This window comes from Sciurus vulgaris (assembly GCF_902686455.1).
Source record: "Sciurus vulgaris genome assembly, chromosome: 8".
NCBI lineage: Eukaryota > Metazoa > Chordata > Mammalia > Rodentia > Sciuridae > Sciurus > Sciurus vulgaris.
Genome location: NC_136468.1, coordinates 16,664,700 through 16,679,561, shown reverse-complemented (window position 1 = coordinate 16,679,561; position 14,862 = coordinate 16,664,700). Strand labels below are relative to the sequence as shown.

General features: G+C 47.0%; 1 protein-coding gene across 6 annotated transcripts in view; it reads right to left on the bottom strand.

Annotated features, from left to right (window-relative positions):
• Positions 1–14,862, bottom strand: part of ATP6V0A4 (ATPase H+ transporting V0 subunit a4) — an 81,945-nt gene that overhangs the window by 48,128 nt on the left and 18,955 nt on the right. For 5 of the 6 annotated variants that reach the window (XM_079150107.1, XM_079150103.1, XM_079150102.1 and 2 more), the window contains 3 exons: positions 3,858–3,991; positions 2,735–2,813; positions 2,389–2,483 (listed from right to left, as the gene is read on the bottom strand). In XM_079150107.1, coding sequence (XP_079006233.1) covers positions 2,389–2,483; positions 2,735–2,813; positions 3,858–3,991 — 308 coding nt within the window. Of the gene's footprint in view, positions 1–2,388; positions 2,484–2,734; positions 2,814–3,857; positions 3,992–6,364; positions 6,526–14,862 lie in introns of those variants that run through there. The other variant, XM_079150106.1, reaches the window with a different exon arrangement.

Sequence of the window (14,862 nt, the reverse complement as noted above, 5' to 3'; positions counted from 1 at the left end):
TAGTAAAGCTCTGGGACAAAGACAGAGTCAGCTGGTCCAGAGAGGGATGGGAAGTGAAGTAGCAGCGCATTTTATGAGAAAGTGTTATGAAGCATGAGTCTTGAAAGGTCCCTGGGAAAAATTTACTGGGAACATGTCTTGAAAGGTTAAATGTAACTGAATCCACAGCTTTTTTAAGCCAAGGGTTTTAAGCCCAATGCCAGGAAGCGGATGGTAATCACAATAAATGGAAACGGATTAAGGTCACCTCCTAAAAAAGACATTATCATTTCAGATTTTTAAAAATCCATCCAAGGGAAACCCTTACCAAAGAGACAGCAATAAACAATAAAAAATGCTATCCATGTAAATGTTAGCTCCCCTCTTCCCCACCCCACCCCAAAAAGCATGTTAATATCAGACAAAATGGAACACTTTAAAGTCTAAATGGCGAAACTTAAATCTGCATGCCTCGGCATGGTTGGAGAAGTTTTTACAGAAAAGAGAACTAGACCAATCAGGTCATCCTAAATTCAGTTGGATGGATTTCTCTTTCAAGCTCCTACCTAAAACATAACCACCTCAATTTGGAAATGAAAATATCTACTACCTGTTTATCAAGATCAAGAAAGTGCCTATGCTGGTCAAGCTTCAACACAACAGCAGAGAAGGGCAGCCACACTGTGAAAAGGTGTCTAGAACATCCCTGGCTTTTCCAGCTGCGCGTCTGTGTGAGGCGGGACCATCTACACACACATCAAGTAAAACAGCCATCACAACAGATCTAAGACGCCAGGTCTTGTCATTAAGCCAAGAATTGAAGAAACCTGTAAACACTGCCATTCTTCCTACTAACCGCTTTTGTCTTGGGAAATAGTTATTTTTTTCATTTAAAATATGTTAACATATAATAAGATTGTTTTTAGATGAATGAATACATATTTTACTTGTTTTCTATTTTAGGTCCTAATACAGTAAACATCAGTAACTATGATCTTCATTAATTATTTAATTAATATTGGAATCCTCAATAAGAGTTGAGGATAAAGATGCCTGAGACCAAGAAATTTGAGAACCACTGAATTAGAAGATTATGAACATGCCATATTGATTAGAAGCCCAACAGAAGTTCTAAGAGAATGGAGTTTCCATGCTTTGGCAAAGCTGGAGAAGGCTTTAAAGAACAGGAGGGGGTCACGCTGAGTCTGGAAGAGGGGCTGGTGGTGCAGGGGAAGGGGACCCTGGGCCTGAGGCACAGCATGATCAACAGCTTGGAGTTGAGAATTGGGTGTGAGATGAGCAGAGAACCAAGGGAGAAGCTCAGGGAGGATGGAGGACTGCTGAGGTTAGGACAGGGTCAGGAGGCCAGGCTTTGGTGGTCAGAGGTGCCTAGGACTGATACAGGTGAGAGGGAGTCATAGCATGTTCTTGAGCAGGGAAGTGATGAGATAAGCCACTTCTGGGACAGAATCTGGTGAATGGGCAGAGGAGAGCGGAACAGTTAAGAAAACCACAGTGGTGCACACCTGTCATTCCAGTGGCCTGGGAGGCTGAGGGAGGAGGATCACAAGTTCAAAGCCAGCCTCAGAAACTTAGTGAGGCCCTAAGCAACTCAGCAAACCCTATCTCTAAATATAAAAAGGGCTGGGGATGTGCCCTAAATATAAAAAGGGCTCAGTGGTTAAGCACCCCCGGTTCAATTCCTGGTACCAAAAAGGAAAGAAAAAATAAAAAGAAAACCAGGCAGCCTAGAAGGCTTCTGCCATGGCTTAGAAATCAGGGTCAGTGCCTAAACCAGAGGGATGCCTCCCAGTCACAAGAACAGGCCTGGGGGCTGAGGGAAGTGCAGAGCTGAGAGCCGCTGACATGGGAGGCGATGGGGGGGGTCCTGTTTGGATTGGTTCAAACCTTTCTCCCAGGCTGGAGTGCAGCTCAGGGGTAGAGCACTCGTCCAGCATGTGTGGGGCCCTGGATTCAAGACTCAGCACTGACAAAACAGAAGGAGGAGGAGGAGAAAGAAGGTTCTGATGCAAAAGAGCCAGTTGGCCAGCTGCTCTGCAGCAGGCAGACGACTCGCAGACACGCCACTAGCCTACATTCAGCCTGCTCGGGGCACCACCTAGACTAGACTGTGCTGCCTGTAAGAATCTGTGCCCACAGAGCAGATCACCCCTCATGGTGAGGTGAGCTTCCCGAGATTGTGTCGAGAAGGGAGAACAGCTCTTCCCGGGATCAGTAAGAGTGACCCCCGAATTCGCGCCTTGCAATTTTCCTGGGGTAGTCGCCCTGAAATCTGCTTCCTCACCGTCTATAACCAGGTAAAAGACCCATGAGTGCATTCAAAGTTCCCCAAAAGACAGGTTTTGTGACTGTCCTATCCTGGGGGCAAATGCAGAGTGCAGAACCTACCTCCAGGGTAATCATTTCCCGTGGGAGAGGAGTCTCCGGGTACTTCTCTGGCAATTGGACTGTAATCTCATTTTGCATCTCATCTTCTAGAAAACCTGAGGGATGACAATCCAAAAGAGTAGAAGGTGACCATGGATCCCATATTAAGCCATGGGGTCAGGTGTCCTCTGGTCAGCTCAGTTGCCTGAGCTGCCCTAGGGCCTGCCCCAGCACCAGGGTCCACCCTCCAACCTCCTGCATCCCCTGCCTCCACCATCACCTCAAAGAGACACATTTGTTAATTAAGTTGTGCAAACTATTTCCCTCCTTACCAGTCCCCATTTAGACAGTAAGAAAAGTGGCTTACGGAGGATTCTTTCCAATGACTCACACCTTCGGACTTCATTCACGAATTTCCTTTGGAAGCTGTTCACGTTCACATTTAACTAGGTGGGGGGCAGGGGGACACCAGGCACACATTAAGCCACACAGCTATAAAAGATTCCTTTGTTATCGCATTGTCTTCTTAAAGCTGGAGAATGTTGCTGGAGTTATGGGAGCAGGTGTTTCCACGCACAACACAGGTGACTCACGGGAAAACCAACCCTTGGTGTTCTCACAAACCCTCATGGCACTCGCTCTGGCCCTCCCATTCCTAAGAGAAACAAAGTCCTCCCACATCCAAGATTTCCTTGTTTTTAGTTGAATTTGTTCTCCAAAAAAGCCTGGAAATCCTCAACAGGGCTATGAATATGAATGGACCTTGAAAACTGCACAAGTCAATGTAAATTTCATAATCATCAATAAAAATTCAACCCTCGGGTGGTGACCCTTGGCTTAGCCCAGTAAGTGTTTCTGAGGACCTGCCTCCAGTCAGGTCCTGTGCTAGCAAGTAGGAAAGCAAAATCCAATGCATGATCCTTCCCTGTAGGAGCTAAGCTTTGACATTGACCTTGGTGAGCAAATAAGGAAGACTAATTCTCTACATGCAACGCCAAAAAGAGCTTAGTGAGGACATAAAGTGCCCCTGGGAAATGACACCCAGTGTCACTCAAGACATTCTATCTTTAAAGTATCACTCCGGAACTCAGTCCTGGGTATTACACATAACTGTGGACTCCAGAATATTTTGTCCCTAAACTGACTAGTCCAAAAAAAAATGGTTTCTGTCTTTATTAAAGGTTTGTTAATCTGCATGCCCCTTGCAGAGGCATGTTTGAGGATGCTACACAGGCAATGAAATAGAATGGTGTCCACATCAGTGAGTCGCTGATTGCATTAGAGCTCCAGAATATTTCTACGGAGGAGACAGGCATGGAGGAAGAACATGTTCCTGAATGACTTGGCCTGTCGTCGCAGATCCTCTAGAATTCCATCTATTCCAGGTTCCTCTCCCTGCAGAACCCATTTTGCTCCCTAGAGAGGTATTGTGAAAGACTTATCTGCTTCACTCCCACCTTCCTCTTATCTCCAAAGAATGCAATACCTACATCCTTGAACTGAACCAATCCCAGCTCTCCGAGCTCAGCCACGCAGCAGTACGCAGCCTCGACCTGGAGAAACAGCTGTGACAAACACATCTCCTCACTTCGAAACACAGACGCCATCTTGGCCCGGTCTCTGTCTGCAGGAAACAAAGAGCAAGATCTAAGGGAATGAATATGTGAGATCTGAGGTTGATATTTTTTTTTTTAGTTAACATTAAAATTCAACTAGAATCATTCCTGACTTAAAGACTATAAACAAAAAACAAGATAGAACTTTTCACCCTCTATCAAATGAGCCAAAGATTTTTAAATATGATTAAAGGGTAGGGTGGGGCTGGAGATGTAGCTCATTGGTAGTGCTTGCCTAGCAGGCACAGGGTCCTGGGTCAATCCCCAGCACTGCAGAACAAATAAACAAGGGCTGGGTGTGCTGCTCAGTGTAGAACACTTGCCTAGCTTGCACAAGGCCCTGGGTTCAATTTCCAGTAACACACACGTAATCACATGTAGATGATTAAAGACCCAAGTTGTGATGTGAGAAAGCAGAGCCTTTCATACATTAAGGTGTAAGTTCTTTATAGCTTTCTTGCAGAGCACCTTGTCACTGTCCATTGAATTTTATATTATTCATGCTTGAGACCCAAGATCTCCATTGCTAATTATCCAGACAAACCTGAACATACATAGAAAAACAGATAAATAAACATTATAAATGAGAATTAAAATAAATGGATCTATGCTAGATGCCCATCTATAGGGGATGATGAAATACAACAGAACCCTATGCAGTCAATAGGAATTAAATACGTCTGTGCCCTGCGTATGGAAGGATGCTCACCTGAAGCCCTGTGAGTTTCTTGGGCCTACCTGTGAGTCACAGTTCCACTATCCAGTCACAAGTACATTGCCACCTCTGGCTTAAAAAGAGATTAAGACACACTTCTGGGGGGCCAGTCACAGTCATGGAGATGTGAACACGGGTGGAGCATCCCTAATTCAAAAGTCCAAAAGCCAAACTGCTCCAAAATCTGAAACTTTGTGAGCCCTGACATGATGCCACAGCAGACAAGTCCACAGCTGACCTCATGACACAGGTCACCCTCACAACCAGGTGCTCCAAAAATACTGTTCCAGATTTCTTCCAGCCTGTGTGTATAAGGTATTTATGAAGCAGATGAATTTTGCATATAGGCTTGGGTCCCAGCCCCAAAATATCTCATTTGGTATACGCAAATACTGAAATATCTGAAGTCCAAAACACTTTTGGTCCCAAGCATTTTGGCTAAGGGCAAAGCAACCCATGTGATCAGACACACTACGTGTCACAGATGCAAGTCCACAGCTTCCTGTGAAGCAGGGGAGCAAGCCAGGCCGGGCCCCTGAAGCCCTTGCCGTCCACCTGAACTTGGCATAAACCCACAGCAGGGCGGCTGCATCCTGGGGTGGTCAGAGGTGCCCAGGGGCTCAGGCAGATGCATTCCAAACTGTGGGGTGTGACAGCATGTGATTCTAGAGCATTGCCCCTCCACACACAGATCACTGAAGTCTCAGTGACAAAGGGACTATCCACATTTTAGGGTTTGTGGAACAGACACCCAGGAAGGACATGGCCCCAGCTGGGAGGGAAGCTAAAGAGTCCCTCCAAGGACTAAATGAAAGTGTCCCTGAGAGCAAGGGGTGGGAGCAGGGAGGGGCAAAGCTCCTTCCCTCCAAACACTCTCTAGAGGCCCAGCCCTGCCACTGTAAATGGTTTTCCTCCAAGTCACCTTCTGAAGCACTGCCATGCCCCCAGAGCAGGTTCCACTTCACAGCTTGCCAGATACCTGGCCTATCTATTGTCCCAGCGTCTGTCAGGATAAAGACTAACGCCAGAGCTGGCCAGGAAAAGGCTATGGATCTGGCCTCTGTCTTCTCCAGCTTCACTTATCTCCACACTGTTCCCCAGACACCTGCATTCATTTCTGAGCTCTCACCTACCCCAGGGCCTTTGCTCACACTTTCCCCTGGTCTTGGAACCTCAATTTCTTCCTCTTCATCCTTCATCCCCATATCCCACACAAACCTGCCATTCCTCCAGTCTAACTTAAGTATGCTCTTCCTCCCACAGCCTTCCCTGACCACCATCTGACCCCCAGTGACCCAAGCTGCCTCCTCTTTATTGCCAGAGTAGCAGTCACTTGCAATTACTTGTTTAACGAATTTCTGTACCCCCACTCCTGAACAATCATGAGGTTGGACCTACTCCATGTTTTCCACTCTAGCACCATCTAGCTCAATATTGACCACCAAGCAGCTGCTCCAAAACCACTTCTCCATTTATGGAATCAAGAATAAACATCATCCCCTCCCTCCAGAGTGCACAGTCGGGCTCTGTGTTGTCCCCTCTGACACCGAGATGAGCCAAAAGTCTGTTTGCTGTCCTTTGGGATAACTAAGGCAATCTGTTCACAGAAAAGAGACATGAGATCTCAGCTTCATGCAGAGCAAAAGCACAGAGAGGCCCTTCTTACCCAAGTTTCAGGGGAGAGAGGTCCACCCGGTGCTCAGGGAAGGGAGCCCCCAGAAGCAGCAGCCGGCCTCAGGCCTCCTCAGCCGGGTGTGGCTCCCCAGTGGCCCAGGGCCCATGTGGGAGCGGAGCCTCCCTGCCTCCCCGCAGCGCCCCTCCTGGCTGCCGCTCCTCAGGCGGTTGTACTGTATCAACACTGCTGAGGGCGAGGACAAACCTGCCCCACCGGCCGCCCTGCTTAACCCCGCCCCCACTGTGCCCTCTGCAGTGACTTTGAGTCCCCACCAGGAAGCAGGACACTGCTTTCCAATGAGGATAACTTGCCTTCGGCGGATTGAGGGTTAGGGACAAAGTTTCTAGGAGTCTTAGAAGGAGCCCCATAGACAGCAGCCTAGTGTATTTACTAAGCAAACCAGAACACTCCTTGACATTGTCAGGTCGAGGGCTGGGGCGTGGCTCGCTGGCAGAGTGCTTGCCGGGAGTGAGAAGGCCCCGGGCTGACCCCCAGCATCACAGAAAGAAAGGAACATTGTAGACACGACCATTAGCCATCTTCCTATGAACTGTTCTCCAAAACATTCTATGTACTTCCAAAGGCAGAAAAACAGATGAATACTTACAAATGCCCAACGTCTGAAATTCAGTTTCCGACAAGGCCCAGGTAGAGAGACAGGACGGCACGTGACATTCACCCTTTCCTTACGGAGGACTACGGCGTTTCCCATTTCTCTGGCAGAGAAGGGGAGGGCCATCAAAGTGAGCCCCTCAGACGCACTTCCTCTGGGCTCAGAGGCTACTCTGCTCCAGACACTGCACTGACATGAATGAACTTTCCAGAGCGGCTTCCCAGAGGGTGTATAGAGATCCCCTGTGTGCACCCACCTGGGGTGCCTACTAAATATACCCCAAACTAAAGGGGTGATTTTTTTTTTTTTTTTTCACTTTTTATGGTGGAAAAAATGTCAACATCTGCAAGAGTACAGAGAATATCCCCCTGGACACACGGTTCCCATGGCTGTGGAAGTTTGGGTCATCCACACCTGCCACTTCCCCCCACCCTTCCCCATTATTTTGAAGCAAATTCCATACCTCATATATTTCTTTCAAAATACGTCAGCATATGTCTCTAAAAGAGAAGGATTTTTTTCATAGATCTCACACACACACGCACAAACACACACACACACACACACACACACACACACACACACACATCATAGTCACTCCTAAAATTCAGCAATAATTCCTTAATATCAAATATCCCATCAGGGTTCAAATCGCCTGGGTTGTCTGAGATTTTCATTTTTAATAAACCCCTTGGGTGAGTTTTGTGCATGATTCTTGGCACCACTGCTTTTGAGAACACTGAAAAATCTAACTTCAGTATGGGAGGCACCAGGGAGGAGCCGGCTGGAGACAGCTGGGAAATTGTGGCCATTTTAACCCTGGCACAGTGGAGACTGGGGTCTCTGAGGGAGCAGGTGGTCTACTCCTAGACCCTGTAAGAAAGAAACAGTCTGGCCTGTCACAGTATCCGACACCTGCACTTCCAACAACTCTGGAGGCTGAAGCAGGGGGATTGCAAGTTCAAGACTATTCTAAAAATTTGGCGGGGCCCTAAGGAGACCCTGCCTCAAAAATAAATTAATTAATTAAAAAGGGCTGGGGATGTGGCTCAGTGGTAAAGTGCCCCTGGATTCAATCCCCAGTACCAAAAAGAAAAAAAGAAGGAGGAGGAGGAGGAGGAGGAGGAGGAGGAAGAAGAGGAGGAGAAGGAGAAGGAGAGGAGCGGAGCTTGGGTTTCTTGAGAGGCAGAGCTTGGCCATGCTCACTAATCCCGTCAGGGCAGATTTGCTCACAAGTCCAGATTTAACTGGACAGAGTCCCCAAGACTGAACTCAGGATTCACAAAGCAGATCAGCAAGATGAGAGCTGAGAAGTGCAAAAGGAATCCCAGGGTTGGGCAGCCTCTCCCCTCTGGGAACTCTGCAGGCCAGGGGAGGCACCAACTGAAAGTTAATTCAAAACAGATGATAAATCAATTTTAAATGTGAAACTGTGTAACTTTTTGAAGAAATAGAGTTGAACATTTTGGAACAGAGGACTGGGAAGGTGTTCTTAGACACAAGACACCTAAATATAATCCAAGAAAACAGCACACTGATGAAGGGCTGGGGCGTGGCTCAAGGGCTGGGGCGTGGCTCAAGGGCTGGGGCGTGGCTCAGTGGCAAAGCTCTGGCCCTGCAAGTGAGAGGGCCTGGGTTTGGTCTCCAGCAGTGCAAAAAAAGAAATTTATATTTATATAAATATATATGTTTATACTTATGTATATTTACACAAGTATCTATTTATCTTTATGTAAATATATGCTTATATGTTAACATTACATATAAACAGAGAGATAAATTCCTTTGGCTGTTTAGAGGATGAAAAAACTCATTAAGAGGATGAAAATAAGCTAAAGACTGGAAGGAAATATTTGCAAGTCATTGTCTGATAAAGAACTCAACTAGAATCTGTGGAGTTCTCAGACTTCATCAGTAAAAGAAAATCAAACAATCCAACCAGAAAATGGGCCAAAGGCACAGAAACATTTTACAGAAGAGGATATTCAGATGGCCAAAGTATTAATTAGGGTTCTCCAGAGAAACAGGACCAACAGCACATACACACACTTTCTTAAGAGCTTGTCATGGGAATTGGTTCACAGGCCGAGGAAGGCTGTCCCAGGACCTGCTGTCTGCAAACCTGAGCCCAGGAGATCTGTCTGATGCCCACAGGCAGGAGAAGAGTCTCAGCTGCGACAGGAAGCAAATGCCTCTTCCTCCACCTCTTTGTGGACTGGATGATTTCCTCCCGCTTTGGAGAGGCCTCGAGTCTCCTCAGTCTACTGATGCAAATGCTAATCTCTTCCAGAAACACCCCCACAGACACATCCCAAAATAACACTTTCCAGCTATCTGGACATCCCTTAGCTCAGTCAAGTTAACACATAAAATTCGTCTTCACAAGTGCAACTCGGCACCCAAACACGTCTAGTTAAACCGCAGTTGATGTCTGAATAAAAACAGTAGCAGGGAGCCGGGTGCGGCTGGGCGGTAGAGTGCGCACTGAGCATGCCTGAGGCCCTGGGTTCAACCCCCCAGCACCAGGGTCAACTAAAAGTGCGCTGATCCTTTCCTGAAGGAGGACGCGGACGCCTTGAGTGGTGTTTACTCTTCTGACATTCTGTAACTTAAACCCCATAATGTAAAATTAAAGATAGCTAAATACTGAGATAAAAATGCCACATGACCAGCGAATAGGGGAGGAAAGAAAGCAAGACCCTTGCTTAATATGTATATTATGCAAATTTATTCTTAACAAGGAGTAAATATTCATGACCATCACAGTATTCTCTTCTAGTGTCTGCTTGGTATTCCATCCCTTGTCTTCAAGAAACACCTCTGCCGCTCCTTGTTCTTACGTGTATTCCTGAAGTGTGCGCCCATAGAGGTCATGCCTGCCTGGGGCCCTCACGGTTTCCCATCAGCTTTACTCTCAGGGCATGGCGAGCTTGAAAGGTGCCTGAGTGGCGTCCTATATTCCAGACCTGTCTTCTTTTTTCCCCGCTGTAGAATCGTAGTCTCAGTCAACACCACCTCTGCCTCCTTGGCCTGTTGACTCCCGTGAGGAGCCCAAGTTGGTTTTGCGTCAGCCTTAACCCCTAGTTCAATGGAATCATTGCCGTGTTCCCCAGTAGAAGCATTCTCCTCTCTGCAACTAAAACCTCTAGGCCAGCAGAGCACAGAGTCACAAGACCAAGGGGGCATTTTTTGCCAGTGGATCACTAGAAGAAGTAATGTGGTGTTATGCCCAGCGGCTCGAGACCCCACAAAGACCACCAGAGACCACGATCAATGCAAGCAACAAAGAGTCATTTATTGGCAAGCTCGAGCCTGGTCCTCTGCTCACACGGTAACCCGGTGATGCTAAGAGGCCCCGAGCCTTTGTTCAACAGGCCTATTTATAATGAAAGGCGAAAAGTTTTACAGTGTTCTTTTTAATTGGCTGACATAAAATTATATATATGATGTTATTTTAAGTTCTGAGTCTCCGAGAGGAGTGTTATCATTATCTTTTAAGATTGCCTTGGCACCAGCAAGGTCAGCTGCCTGGCCTTTACGGATAAGAGGTGAAGATTCTTTGCAGCTTTTATGAGGGGTTTGAGGGCAATTAGGGAAGAGGCTTTTGTTTACACAGGTGCGGGCTCTTTCTATCTTTACATTCCCCCCTTTCCAAGAACATTTAGAGAGCCAATCTTGGGTCTCTCTAGTTTTAACCCTTACTGCTTCCCGGGCTGATATTGGGCCCTCAGCACCATTAGTTGTACCGTATTTATTCTATGTTTAACAAAAGCAATTAACCTATTGATTATACAAGGTCCTATAGTTACAGCTAGTAGCAACAATATTAGGGGTCCCACTATAGCAGACACTAGAGTAGTTAACCAAGGGGAAAAATTGAACCAAGATTCAAACCAGTTCTGACGAGCTTCTCGTTCTTTCTTTCTGTTTGTGAGTCCTTCTCTGACTTTTGCCATATTATCCTTGATTGTCCCAGAGTGATTTATATAAAAACAACATTCTTCCCCTAGGGCAACACATAAGCCTCCTTGTTGTAAAAATATTAAGTCTAAACCTCTTCTATTCTGTAAGACCACTTCGGCTAGGGAAGTTAAAGATTGCTCTAAATGAGAGATTGAATCTTCTAAACGCTCTATGTCCGCATCTATTGCTGCTCTTAGATTAGAATAGTGTTGGCTCTGAGTGACTAAGGATGCTACTCCAGTTCCTAATCCTCCCAGGCTAGCTCCGAGCAGCAGACTGAGAGTTAGAGAAGTAATAGGCTCCCGTTTTTGTCGAATGGGGCTCTGTTTCGGGCCCCATCCTTGTTCAATCATAGTCATAAAACTCTGGTGCTCATGGTAAATTAGCCGCGGAACCAATCTGACTAGAACACAGTAATCCTTTGACCGTTTTAACACACTCCAGTGGACACAGGGGGTGAGTCCAGAGGAGCAAGCCCACCAGGTATCATTGTGGGGTATTATAAAAGAGTTTTCTGCCTGAGGTTGGATTCCCCAAGTCGAGTGACAGAGGGATCGGCTGGCATGGGGCACTTTTCCTAAACAGAGCCCTTGCCCGGACACTTGCTCTAGGGTTAGGGACTGTTTGGATCGCCAACGACAGTCCTGGAGGCTGGTGGAGATAGTAACATGCGCTTGTACTGCTACTCCCTCATAATACGGGGGAACAGTGTCATAGCAGAGCCAGCAGGACCGGGTCATATTTGGGTGGGTGGCATTGAGCACCATGAAGGACCAAGACAAAAGACTCAGAAGGGGATGGACTTCTGTTTGAATTGGATTTACAATCAACTGTTTGTGGGGTTGTGTGATCCTTAAGTAGGGGGCACTTAAGGAGCGGGTGGCTGGTCGTGAGGTAACTGATTTAATAATTTTTGGACCTCGGGTAGGGGGGATGACTGGAATTCTTCGGGCTGGGGGGCGTAAAATTTGGTTATGCCCTAATGACTGGGTGAATGGCTTTATAATCATCCGAACAGTGAACACAACCCCTAAATCAGGTCCCTCAGCATAGAGGCGTAACCCCCATGACCGGGTTCTTGTCCATTGTTTGTCCCGCCTCCCCTTATCAGTGAAGGTAATTAACAGGGGGTTACAATTACTGCTACATGAGGCTTTTTCACCTCTCTTGACTTCAATTAGATCACGAGAGGCTTTTATCCAATAAGCCTGCCCTGTGGTTTCACATCCCCATTTAGCACAGAAATACGATTCTTCCCCTCCACATTCTTTCTGGTGAGAATAACCAGGACACACATAGAAGGGGAGATGCTGGAGTTCCTCCCTCCCCCGAGTATAAACACAGTTAAATCTCCTTGTTCTCCCACTTACTGTATCTGAAAGGGCCCGTTTACTTAGGTGTAATTCTTCATTAACGCTAATAGTGCCTGTTCCCACAGAAAAAGCCCCATTTGCTAAAGTGCAAAGGTCTACTTGCAGGTCAGGCCACCATGTCCATAAAGGGTGGTATTCAGTCACAGTCAGGCTGGGAACTCTTGCCGCCGGGTTAGTTACTTCCCAGGTGATTTCATAAGGCTGATGTGGGCTGAGGTTGGTGGCTCCAAAAACTGGAGCCACAGCCACGGTTGTGGCCAGGGCAAAATAACAAAGCAAAAGTAAGAACATAATCACAGTCGGTGGCGGCAAAGCTTGATCTTTAGTGGGTTATTTTTGGACCTGTCCACTCTCCACGTTGAGTCGTCTAGGGCAGGAAGCACAATGTCAGCAAGGGGTTCAGTCGGCTTAACGTGGGTGTGATGAATCCAGGAGGCGATGCCGTCGACTTTGAGAGAGGTGGGTGTAGTCAGAATGACCATGTAGGGGCCCTTCCACCGAGGCTCCAGGTTACTCTGTCGGTGTCGCTTCACTAGGACCCAGTCCCCTGGGTGGAAGTTGTGAGGAACAGGAGGCGGGCCTGACTCGTACAGGCCTCTGAGCTTTGGCCAAACTTCTCTGTGGGCCCTCTGCAGGGCCTGGAGGGAAAATAAAAGTTCAAAATCATCTACATTTTCTTCTTTTAGGAGCCGCTCAGTCAGATCAGGGAGTATTGGAGGTGGGGTCCCAAACATGATTTCATAAGGGGTGAGTCCCATCTTGTAGGGAGAATTACGCACCCGATACAGGGCATAGGGAAGGAGAGCTACCCAGTTACCGCCAGTCTCCATGGTTAATTTAGTTAAGGTCTCTTTTAAAGTTCTGTTCATTCTCTCTACCTGTCCTGAGCTTTGGGGTCGATAAGCACAATGTAGTTTCCAATTTGCCCCAAGTACTGTAGCCAGCCCCTGACTTACCTGGGAAGTAAACGCTGGCCCATTGTCCGACCCTATCATTACAGGAAATCCATACCTTGGCAGGAGGTCTTCTAAAATCTTTTTAGCCACTATTTGCGCTGTTTCTCGCTTGGTGGGAAAGGCTTCGACCCATCCTGAAAAAGTATCTACAAAGACTAATAGATATTTATACCCATATTTTCCAGGTTTTACTTCAGTGAAATCAACTTCCCAATATGCCCCCGGCCTATCTCCCCTTAATCTATTTCCTGATTCCCACTTACTATATCCTGCATTTGTTAACTTACAAACCCTGCAACTTTTGACAATCTGTTCTATCTTATTCTGCACACCTTTAATTCTAATTCCTGCTTGCTGCATCAAGTTCTGTAATTTTCTTGTCCCCAGGTGGGTGGTCTGATGGAGCCTGCACAACACTTTCTGTCCCAACAGTTCTGGAAGTATTATCCGGCTTTCAGAGTCTTTCCACCATCCGTCTAAGTATTGGGCTTTTGGCTGCTGGCGAATCCATGATAAGTCCTCTTCTGTGTAGGTTGGGTCTTTTGGAAGGGTTCGTGGGCCAGAGTCTGGGAGTTGAGCAACCATAATCAAGTCTCTCTGAAGGGCTATCTCTCGTGCCATCTTATCTGCTAAACAATTGCCCCTAGATACTGGATCAGTTGGTTTTTGATGCCCAGGGCAGTGTACGATAGCCAATTTCTTGGGTAACCAAAGGGCGTCTATCAGGGACACAATTTCTTCCTTGTTTTTAATAGATTTCCCTTCTGCCGTTAGCATTCCCCTTTCTCTATAAATAGCCCCATGAATATGGGCAGTTGCAAAGGCATAACGGCTGTCCGTGTATACGGTCAATTTTTTTCCTTCTCCCATCGTCAGAGCCTTAGTCATAGCTATTAATTCTGCCTTCTGGGCAGAGGTGCCTATTGGTAGGGGCTCAGCCCAGATCACCTCTGTCTCAGTTACTACTGCTGCGCCCGCATACCTTTGACCCTGATGTAAAAAGCTGCTCCCATCCGTGAACCACACTGCATCTGCATCGAGCAGCGGATGATCTTGCAGGTCTTCTCTAAGCCCATGAACCTGGGCTAGGACTTCTGAGCAGTCATGTATGGGTGTGTCCAGGTCAGGGTCAGGCAGCAGCGTAGCAGGATTGAGAGCTGAGGGTGCCTGAAAAATAATCCTGGGAGGGTTAAGCAATAGGCTCTGATAATGTGTGAGCCGAGCATTACTGAGCCATCGATCTGGAGGTTGTCTCAGGATTCCCTCAATAGCATGTGGAGTAATCACATGTAATTCTTGTCCCATAGTCAATTTATCAGCATCTTTTACCATTAGGGCTGTGGCAGCAATCATACGTAGGCATGGGGGCCAGCCTGCAGCCACCGGGTCCAGTTTTTTTGACAGGTATGCTACTGGTCTCCTCCAGGGGCCTAGGTATTGAGTCAAGACTCCTTTTGCTATCCCTTTACTTTCATCTATATAGAGAAAGAACGGTTTAATAACATCGGGGAGTCCCAGGGCCGGGGCTGACAAGAGGGCATCCTTGATTTGTTGAAATGCTTTATCTGCCTCTATTGTCCAATT